Raw genomic sequence first — 11682 nt, forward strand, 5'->3', positions numbered from 1 at the left:
GAAGGCGGCCCCACGTCGCTCCTTCGGGCTGAGCCCGGCCGGACCCCGTGGGGAGAGGCCCGGCCACCAGGCGCTCGCATACGAGCCCCAACCCCAGGCCTGGCTCCAGGGTGGGGCCCCGGCTGCGCCATACTGGGCGACGTCACGGTCCTCGATTTCATTTTTCTCATAAAGGGGTTTTGAACCGGTCTTAGTCTGACCCGTCACCTAGGACCTGTTTGCCTTGGGAGACCCTACCAGGGGCATATAGCCCCGGACAACATAGCTCCTAGGGTCATTCGGGTACTCAAACCCCTCCACCACGTTAAGGTGGCAGTTCAAGGAGGGGATTTCAGGATTTCTGTCTAGATATGCAATAAACATTTTGCAAAAGAAAACCTCAAAAAAGGTTAATTATAGATCAAATAAGACAGAAACACACCCGTTCACCGGTCATTTTCCTCAGCTCTGGCAAAGGCAAGTTTCAAATCAGTGCTTCTCCCAGGAGACTAGCGCTAAATTAATCCCCTAGTTTAGCGCCATCTACTGTTTTAGAAGAGGAAGTTGCTCAACTGCATTTGTGAGAAAATCTGCCTGGACACATTTGTGAGAAAATCGAGCAGAGATCTCATAAAAAGCCATGTGTCACACAATCATAATAGACAGATATGCATTTGTATGCACTAGATTTGGTATTTGTTCAAAGGTTACATGCAATTTATAGGATGGTTTGTATTTTTTTGTGAAGTATTATCTTGGCTCATTTATTTATATTTGTAAAACACAATACATATTTGTATTTGTATACATATATTTGTACACACTGCATTTTCACTCAAACTGACCTTTGTACTTGCACATTGCTTTCTGTTTGTTTGCGAGTCGAGTTTTCCTTTGTAAAGCAGATCGAGTTTGTTTGCGAGTCGAGTTTTCCTTTGTGAAGTAGATCGAGTTTGTTTGCAAAATGCTGGATTTGTTTGTTTAATTATGGCACATAATTCGCTCCATACTCTTTAGTTGGTTGCCTACTGCTCACTCATACAAAAAAAGTGTAGTTTATTTAGCCACTTCCGTACAACTTGCCAAGTCAGTGATAGACAGAAATCAAAAGGTCTTCAAATGACGTGCCTACTGCTCCGTTCATACAGTATATGCACCTATAGTTTGACCTATCCTGGACACAGATCTGCGGTAGCACCAGCCTCCTCATAATCTACTGGTCATAATGATTTCAGGAGAGTCCAGACTAAATCAAATATAACATTTTATTTGTCAGGTAAAAATGTATCATGCCAATTACACAAGTAAATGATTAAAAGCCAATTCAGAAATAATCAATACATGACATCAATTACTCAAAGATGACTCTAAGAATAAGCAATGCATTCCTGACAGAGACACACAGTGTTGTGTGAGTGTGTTCCAAGTGTAAGACTTGGGAAAACACTGACACAGCACTGTGTGGGGATTTTCCTAGTTACAGATTCCCCCAGTCTGCTCTGCCACTTACCCTTAAATACCCAGACCAGAACAAAAGGGTTGTACAAATATTTTTTTGAGAAAGAGTATATTTTTTGTAGAAAGAGTTGTTTTGGGTCAATTCATGTACCTCAAGGGGTAACACCTGGTTTTGGGGGAGAGGGGAGATATCTTGAAGAGACATCCCCCAAAAAGGAGAAAATAATTCTTCTAAGTTTTCAATCTTTCTCATAATACCAATGACAGCAATGAAATTACAACCACTTTACCAATCACACTGAGACATTTAAAATTATACCAAACATGAAAAGGAAAAACAATAGATTCACAAGATACATCATATGTGATATATAGACATTCTTAGTGAACTTGAATCAGGGAGAAAGGAAGGGAGGAGGTAGAGGGGGATGCAGAAATAAGGAAGGAGGAAAGTTTGGACAAGACAATGTCCTGTGCTCTTTCTTTGAGATCTTCTGTCCAGGGTGCGTTTTATTGCTTTATTGCAGGGTGAGTTTTATCTCAGCTTTTGTCTTAGCAGGAAAATCAGTTCTTACATCTATAAATCCACTTTATAAATAATACCAGACTAAATGAAACGATATGTACAAAAGAAGAAGCATGATACACACAGGCCTGTCTACTATATGTGACAACACTTTTGTGATGACGTATCTTAAGAAGGTTTTTTAAAATTAAAATACTTAAAATACACGAAGGCTATAAAGTCTAGCCAATGTGTTGGGTGTCGCCCAGCTCGCAGCTCTACATATATCTGCCAGTGAGGCACCTTGTGCCAACACCCAGGAGGAAGCAACACTTCTTGTCGAGTGTGCCCTCAACCCGAGCGGGCAAGGCATGCCATGGGATTGATACGCCAAGACAATAGCATCCACTATCCAGTGGGCTAACCTCTGCTTGGAGACAGCCTTTCCCTTCTGCTGGCCTATGTAACAGACAAAGAGCTAGTCTGAAGTCCTGAAGCTCTCCATTCGCTCCACGTACAGGCGCAAAGCATGGACTGAACAGATCAAAGCTGGGCTGGGTCTGCCTCCTCCAAAGGCAGCGCTTGCAGGTTCACCACCTAGTCCCTGAAGGGAGTGGTAAGAACCTTGGGCACATATCCGGCCCGAATTCCAGGCCCACTTCGTCCCCTACCCTCTTGATGGAAGCCAAAGCAACCAGTCTGTCTTCATGGACAGACCACTCCACTGACTGCAGATGTTCAATGGGGAAACTCTGTAATTCCATAATAACTAGTGACAAGTCCCAAGAGTGAGGGCAAGGCAGATTTAGCCTCCTCACACCCCTCAGGAACCTGATGACCAGGTTGTACTTTCCTAAGGACTTACCATCAACTGCATCATGATGTGTGTCGATAGCCGCAACATACACTTTGAGGGTGGAGGGAGACAGTCTTCGCTCAAACCCATCTTGCAGGAAAGAAAGTACACGACACTGATCGGGCATTTCCGGGGGTCTTCCCCGTGGGAAGAACACCACTGAATGAATAGGTTCCACTTCAACACATAGAGGCTCCTTGTAGATGGGGCTCTAGCAGAAGTGATGGTGTCTACCCTTGTGGTAGTCCACCTGGAACCTCTGCGTCCCATTTAGGGACCAGACATGGAGATTCCAGAGGTCTAGACGCGGGTGCCATAGGGTGCCCCGTTTCTTGAGATAGCAGATCCTTCCTCTTGAAGAATGCTCCAGGGAGAGCTGTCGTGAGGAGCATGAGTTCTGGGAACCAGGTCCGGTTGTGAAATATGAAGCAACCAGCAAGACCTGCTACTCATCCTCCCTGACTTTACATGGCTCACAGGGGGAAATGCATACTTGTGTAGGCCCCAGGCCCAGCTGTGTGCCAGTGCATTCGTGCTGAGGGTCCCCTCGGTCAGGGAGTAAAAAAAATGGCAATGCGCCATGTCTGGAGAGGCAAACAGGTCTACCTGTGTGGCTCCAAAGCGTCTCCAAATCAGCTGGACCGACCAGGGATGGAGTCGCCACTCTCCCCGATGTGCATGCTGTCATGAGAGCTCGTCAGCTGCCCGATTGACCACGCCTGGGATGTGAATGGCCCGAAGCGACCTCAGATGCTTCTGACTCCAAAGGAGTAATTGGGGGACGAGTTGCCACATTCGGCTGGAGTGTAGACATGCGTAGACTAGAGTTACTGCGGCTGTGGATGCCATGTGCCCCTGGAGCCTCTGAAATAATTTCAGTGGGGCCACTGTCCTGCCCTTGAACGAATTCAAGCAGTTGAACACTGACCAGACACGTTCCTCTGTTCCTCCAGCTCCATACCGAGAAAAGACATTCTCTGTACAGGGGAGAGTTTGCTCTTTTTCCATTTACCCGAAGTCCCAACTGGCTGAGGTGACTGAGCACCATGTCCCTGTATTCGCATAACTGCTCTCGCAACTGAGCCAGTATGAGTCAGTCGTGGAGGTATTTGAGAATACAAATTCCGTGTTCTCTCAGGGGAACAATGGCTGCCTCCGCGACCTTCGTGAAGACACAAGGCGACAGGGACAACCTGAAGGGTAGGACTTTGTACTGATATGTCCACCCTTCGAACGCAAAGTGTAGGAATGGCCACCAGAAGAGGAACTAGACCAGGGGATAGGCGAAGGGACTCCACCTCGCTTGAGGTGTTGGAGTCTCGAACCGCAACACTGCGATGGTCATCTTCCCGCAATGGGTACATGACTCATCCACGAAAGCCACCTCAGCGTGCTTAAGACACAGACACATGAGGCAACGATCGTGACTCTCAGCTGGAGCCAGGTAACAACCACACCCAGAAACACACGTGTAATGCTCTTTTAGGCAATTTACTCTCTCACTGGTGAATCGCACTGGGGAAATGGCCACGGCACAGCAGCAGGAATAGTGCAGCCCACTGTGTGCTCTCATACTCTAGAACTTAACTTTTTTATTGAGCATTAAGCATTTATTAAGCATCATACTCACAATGGTATTGTTGTTCTGAGTATCAAGATGTGATTTCCAGCTGTACACAACTGTAAGCTGATACTGATAACTGGGACATCAGTTTTTTTTCTTTCAGTGCACCTTAAGGGCCAGTTCACACAGAACAGAAAAGTGTGCGAGACTTGAGGACAATGGTCAAAAATGTCTATCTAGCATGTTTACATAGAACACTTTTTCCATTCCACTGCGATACTTTTCCATTGTTTTTCTATGTATGAATGAATATTATCTATAATTACTCTTTACCAAAAAGTATAGTACCATTCCCCTACGTCAAATGAATAAAGTGCAACATTAACATTAAACATATCCTTAACTACAACAACAGCAACATTTTGAACACAGTACTTTTTAACCATGATACTTTTTATTAGACTTGTATGATTTAAAATATACTCCTGCCTTTATCCTCAAGTCTCTAGGGAGAAGGGTTGATCCAACAAATAAATTCCTAAGAGCTCAAGAGAGTGAACTAATATAAATTCGTCTGATGGCTGGTAGAATTAGATGCATGAGCCAAATTGAAGACGGTAGAGTATAAACCTTGAGTTTCTTCTCTTTATTTGTAACCCTTTTAACAATAACTTCTTTCATTAATTCAATTTGGTTATATCAAAGAACATCCAAATATTTTATGCCTATTCATTAATTCACTGTGACTGAAATTAAACATTATTTAATATTTTGAATATTGTGCGCATTTCTAGCAGTTCTTCATTACAGGTGACACAAAAAGACAGACAACAGCTATCATGAGCTTCATGCAGTCAAACTCCTCGGCAAATGTGACCTTTGTTCGTCCTGCAACATTTTTCATCAATGGCTTTTTTAATGTCCCACATGCAAAATACTACTATGTGTTCTTGTCTTTGGTGTATGTTGTGACTGTTTTAGGGAATTCATTTATCATGTGTATCATTTATTCGGCCCGCAGACTTCACACAGCCAAATACATTGTTGTTTTCCATCTGGCCCTTTCTGATCTGTGTGGAAGCTCGGCTTTGATTCCAAAACTTATTGACACATTTTTATTCGAGCACCAGGAGATTTCATATGAAGCGTGTTTGGTATATATGTTTTTTGTGTATCATTTCATGAATCTGCAATCTTTGACTCTACTTGTTTTGGCTTATGACAGACTGATTGCTATTTGTTTTCCTCTACGGTATCATGCCATTGTAACTAAAACAGCCATGTTTCTGATCATAGGCTTTATGTGGATTTTTTCTGTGACATTTTTTTCTGTACTTGTAGGTTCTGTGAACAGACTTTCTTTTTGTGGATCTAATGTGCTTGATAGTTATTTTTGTGTCTATGGCCCTATCTATAGATTAGCCTGTAATGATAATTCTGTAAATGTTTTGTTGGACAAAATTTGCTATAGTCTCTTGATTTTTGCACCACTGATTTTGATCTTCATCTCATATTTATGCATTGCTCTAGTTTTGCTTAAGATTCCCCACGGCATTGACCGGATAAAATCCATAAAAACCTGCACTTCACATCTGATGTTGGTGGCAATTTTTTATATCCCAATTTTAAGCAATAATATTGCATCTATAATTACACCTTTGCATCCAGACGCCCGGATAATTAACATGTCTCTTACTCAGACAATACCACCTATGCTGAATCCCATTATATACACTCTAAAGACAGAAGAGGTCATGCAATCCATAAAAGAACTGTACAAACGAAGCAAGGTGAACACAACTCAGGAAAGAAATATGAGGAGAAATTAAAAATAATAATTATAGGTTTAATCTCACTGCTTGTGAGATTAAACTTTGATCATTCAACAAAAATGTATTTTGTTTGTAGTTGTAATAGAAATTGTGTTGAAAACATGCCAAATATATATTCAAAGCCAAGTAAAGATGATTTGTGATTTCCTTTTTTTATTTATTAAAAAAAACAAACAGTACCTTTGCATTTATTGATGTCAGGTTAACGGTAAGTCAAAAGAAAAGAAACCAATTAAATTTGCTATAAATATAACAAATGTTTTATAAATGTGTCTGAATAATTATTTGTTGTATTCATGGAAATAATTTATGCAGTCACTAATTCTCACCGTGTTGTGCTATATGACCCATATGATCCCATACCATGTAATGCAGTCATGTGCTTCAGTGAACTAAACTAATTAAACATAATCCTTAAATTAGACTTCCATTCTATTAAATAACACAGAGAAATACCAGACCAGAGATTACAGTATTTAGGCTACATGCCAAAAATGCAGAATACAGCACACAGGCCAATATGTAGCAATCCTTATGACGTACCACCTAATTAATTTTTAAACAAAAATTCTACGTTTTCTAAGATATACTAATTCTGTAAAAAAAAAATATAATAACATTTCTGAACCTGACACATGCAGTGTAAATGTGTTTTTTAGCTTTGGTCAGAGTTCTTGGTCCTGACGAAAAAAATGTCTATTAATTATTGTCAATGGTGTGCTTGGTTACCTCAGCTTAGTTTTAACAGAGGTTTTAAGCCCAGAAGAACATAAAACGTTAAAGATAAAATAAAAAAAGAAATGTCACACACTCATCTTCGCATGTGAAGTAAGTGCTTTTCCACATTTAGTCCGAACTGTTCTGCACACTGTCAGTATCAATACAATTTCTATTAGAATGCTGTTTTTTTATAGTAATTTGAAATAGTTTCACACAGGCCATGCAGGGTCAGTTCAGAACAACATGATTCAGCAACAGTAACTGACCGTTAGGCCTGATGGTTGAAAACCACTACAAGTTTACTCATGGCTATAGACCTCAGTCAGGTTAGACGCCATATTGAATTTAACACAGATAATTGAAAACGGGACTGTGAGGGATATACTTTACAATGGCGTGCACTGTATAAAGGTCCTAGATCATGTCATTTTTACAACTCACAAATTTTAAAAGTTTTTGGTTTTTTTTCAGAAAAACGTTTTGATCGGATTGTTCTTAAACAACTGTTACGAACCGCTCCGAGACATGAAGGTTAGATCCAAATGCAGCTTTATTGGCTGGGGCAAACCAGAGGCGTAATCCAATGTACAGGCTAGGGTCATACACAGGCAGGCAGTCAAAACAAACAAAACAAACAAAACAAACAAACAGGCAGGGACCAGAGGCAAGAGAGTAATCCAGGGACCAGAGGCAAGAGAGTAATCCAGGGAACAGGGCAAGATATCAAAAGAACCAAGAACCAAGAAACAAGAAAACCAGGGAAACGCTCAGAAATGCAGTGTAACACTTAACAAGACTTCACGGTGAGTGAATGAATGAACAAGGTATATATAGACTGAGACTAACAGGATAAGACAAAGGTGAATGCAATCAGTGAATGAGGTACAGGTGAATGTGATCAGTGATAATGAGTCCAGGCAGTGAGTTCTGGGAAATGTAGTTTGAGAGTGATAGTCTTATGTGGAGTGCCCTCTGGTGGCTCTCAAGGGCAACTCCAGCTGGTGATCGTTACATAGCCCCCCCTTTAAGGAGCGGATTCCAGACGCTCCTAAAACTGTCCAGGAGGGAGGTGGAGCGGAGGCGGACTCGGGGGCGGGACGGAGGGCCAGGCCCGTGCAGCGGAAGGGGACCTGAAGACTCCGGCAGGGCGGAAGGCCAGGACGGAGCAGGCTGTGCAGGTGGCCAGGGCGGAGCAGGCTGTGCAGGCGGCCAGGGCGGAGCAGGCTGTGCAGGCGGCCAGGGCGGAGCAGGCGGAGCAGGCTGTGCAGGCGGCCAGGGCGGAGCAGGCAGTGCAGGCGGCCGGGGCGGAGCAGGCTGTGCAGGCGACCAGGAAGGAGACGACCCTTCAGGCGGCCAGGGAGGAGACGACCCTTCAGGCGGACAGGGAGGAGACGACCCTTCAGGCGGACAGGGAGGAGACGACCGTTCAGGCGGCCAGGGAGGAGACCATGGCACAGGAACAGACACCGGCTCAGGAACAGGAACAGACACAGGGACAGGAACAGACACTGGCTGAGGAACAGACACAGGCTCAGGAACAGACAGCGTGACAGCGGCCATCTCTGTTGAGGGCTCAGGTTCAGGCGTGTCGGCGGCTATCTCTGCTGAGGGCTCAGTCGACGTGGCAGCGGCCATTTTGTCTAGAGACACTGGCTCGGTGGCGGCCATCTTGTCTGGAGACACTGGCTTGGCGGCGGCCATCTTGTCCGGAGACACTGGCTCGGCATACGTGACTTGAACAGACTCTGGATCGGCGGCGGCCATCTTGTCCGGAGACACTGGCTCGGCGGCGGTCATCTTGTCCGGAGACACTGGCACGGCGGCGGCCATCTTGTCCAGAGACACTGGCTCGGCGTCGGCCATCTTGACCGAAGACACAGGCGTGGAGTCGGCCATCTTGTCCGAAGACACAGGCGTGAGGTCGGCCATCTTGTCCGAAGACACAGGCGTGAGGTCGGCCATCTTGTCCGAAGACACAGGCCTGGAGTCGGCCATCCTGTCCGAAGACACAGGCGTGGAGTCGGCCATCTTGTCCGAAGACACAGGCGTGGATTCGGCCATCTTGTCTGAAGACACAGGCGTGGGGTCGGCCATCTTGTCTGTAGACACAGGCGCAGAAAGAGGAAGAGGAACAGATTCAGTCTCAGCGGGACGAGACTCTTGACGGGCGGACGTGACGTGAAGCTCAGTCTCTGGATCGGCAGAAGTGACGTGAAGCTCAGTCTCTGGGTCGGCAGAAGTGACGTGAAGCTCAGTCTCTGGGTCGGCAGAAGTGACGTGAACAGTCTCTGGATCAGGATCAGCGCGCTCTGAGCTTGACGGGACCAGCAGCGGCGAGGGCTTTGAGCTGGGTAGGACCAGCGATGAAGAGGGCTTTGAGCTGGACAGGACCAGCGATGAAGAGGGCTCTGAACTGGACGGAACCAGTGGCGAAGAGGGCTCTGAGCTGGGCAGGACCAGCGGCGAAGAGGGCTCTGAGCTGGGCAGGACCAGCGGCGAAGAGGGCTCTGAGCTGGATGGGACCAGCAGTGAAGGCTCTGTGCTGGACGGGACCAGCGGTGAAGGCTCTGTGCTGGACAGGACCAGCGGTGAAGAGGGCTCTGTGCTGGACGGGACCAGCGGTGAAGGCTCTAGGTTGGCGGGCATGTCGCTTGCTGTCTCAGGCACGGCGGGCATGACGCTCTCAGTCTCAGGGGCGGCGGGCATGACGCATACTGCCTTGGCTTCGGCAGATCTGCCGTGAAGTGCGGGCTCGGCTGGACTGGCGTGAAGTGCAGGCTCGGCTGGACTGGCGTGAAGTGCAGGCGGTGACATGGCGTGCCACGGAAGGAAGCTCTCCAGACATCTGGAGAGTGCCTCTCTCCAATCCAGACCGGAGAGATCGGGGAGCTCCCTCGGGTCGACCTCCTTAGCCCCCAGCCGGTAACACAACTTAATTGCCTCGTCACCCAGAGAGCAATAGGCAGCGAGAGGAACAAACCCCCAGGTGTACTGGAACAGATCGAGGCTATCCAGGTCCAAGGCCGTGATCTGTCCAGCGAACTCCCGGCTCATGCTTGGAAGATCAGGCGAGATCCGTACTGCTGGATTCCTGGAGGTCATAGCTGCTGGATCTGGGTGTGGCGAAATCTTCTGTTACGAACCGCTCCGAGACATGAAGGTTAGATCCAAATGCAGCTTTATTGGCTGGGGCAAACCAGAGGCGTAATCCAATGTACAGGCTAGGGTCATACACAGGCAGGCAGTCAAAACAAACAAAACAAACAAACAAACAGGCAGGGACCAGAGGCAAGAGAGTAATCCAGGGACCAGAGGCAAGAGAGTAATCCAGGGAACAGGGCAAGATATCAAAAGAACCAAGAAACAAGAAAACCAGGGAAACGCTCAGAAATGCAGTGTAACACTTAACAAGACTTCACGGTGAGTGAATGAATGAACAAGGTATATATAGACTGAGACTAACAGGATAAGACAAAGGTGAATGCAATCAGTGAATGAGGTACAGGTGAATGTGATCAGTGATAAGTGATAATGAGTCCAGGCAGTGAGTTCTGGGAAATGTAGTTTGAGAGTGATAGTCTTATGTGGAGTGCCCTCTGGTGGCTCTCAAGGGCAACTCCAGCTGGTGATCGTTACAACAACAGTACAATCCATTAAACACACTGTATTCTATCCCTCATAGCCTCGTTTTCATTTCTGTCAAAAATTAAATATGACGCAACCCTGACTAAGGTCAATGTGGTCATGTCTACAGCTCTGGAAAAAAATAAGAGACCACTGCAAAATTATCAGTTTCTCTGGTTTTACTAGGTATATGTTTGTGTAAAATTAACATTTTTGTTTTATTCTATTGACTGCTGACAACATTTCTCCCAAATTCCAAATAAAAATATTGTCATTTAGAGCATTTATTTGCAGAAAATGACAACTGGTCAAAATAACAAAAAAGATGCAGTGTTGTCAGACCTCCAATAATGGAAAGAGAATAAGTTCATATTCATTTTTAAACAACACAGTACTAATGTTTTAACTTAGGAAGAGTTCAGAAATCAATATTTGGTGGAATAACCCTGATTTTCAATCACAGCTTTCATGTGTCTTGGCATGCTCTCACCAGTCTTTCACATTGATGTTGGGTGACTTTATGCTACTCCTGGTGCAAAAATTCAAGCAGCTCGGCTTCCTCTTGATCACATTCCAGAGGTTTTCAATGGGGTTCAGGTCTGGAGATTGGGCTGGCCATGACACCTTCCATCCACACCTTGATTGACCTGGCTGTGTGGCATGGAGCATTGTCCTGCTGGAAAAAAAACAATCCTCAGAGTTGGGGAACATTGTCAGAGCAAAAGGAAGCAAGTTTTCTTCCAGGACAACCTTGTACGTGGCTTGATTCATGCGTCCTTCTCAAAGACAAATCTGCCCGATTCCACAAATCTGCCCGGATCGGTGATGATCTGGGGGTGCTTCCGCAAGGCTGCAATCGGGCAGATTTGTCTTTGTGAAGGACCACAGTTTGATTCCTGCTCGGAGTGGGTCAAGTAGGACCGGTTACACTTGTGCAGTGACCCAGATGGAAGAGAGGCTTACGGGGGTGAGTGTAACGGACGTAGGCCAGTAAGATCTGTGTGTGTAAACCTCACTCCCCTGGCCTCAAGAGGTGTGCTAGGGGCTGCAGTCTTTAGCGTCCTTGTTAGCGCGTCTCCCACGCTGGAGACCCTGGTTTGAATTCATCTATGAGGAAAAGCATCATCAGTAGATGGTTATTAAT

General features: G+C 45.7%; 1 protein-coding gene across 1 annotated transcript; it reads left to right on the plus strand.

Moving 5' to 3' along the window:
* Positions 1 to 5201: 5201 nt before the first annotated feature.
* Positions 5202 to 6191, plus strand: LOC307152148 (olfactory receptor 51E2-like; the record flags this gene model as incomplete). The annotated part of the gene is made up of 1 exon (XM_079860555.1): positions 5202 to 6191. The coding sequence occupies one exon, from the start codon at positions 5202 to 5204 to the stop codon at positions 6189 to 6191; it is 990 nt and encodes a 329-aa protein (XP_079716681.1).
* Positions 6192 to 11682: the final 5491 nt, after the last annotated feature.

The sequence above is a fragment of the Squalius cephalus genome (genome assembly GCF_949319135.1).
Source record: "Squalius cephalus genome assembly, chromosome: 24".
NCBI lineage: Eukaryota > Metazoa > Chordata > Actinopteri > Cypriniformes > Leuciscidae > Squalius > Squalius cephalus.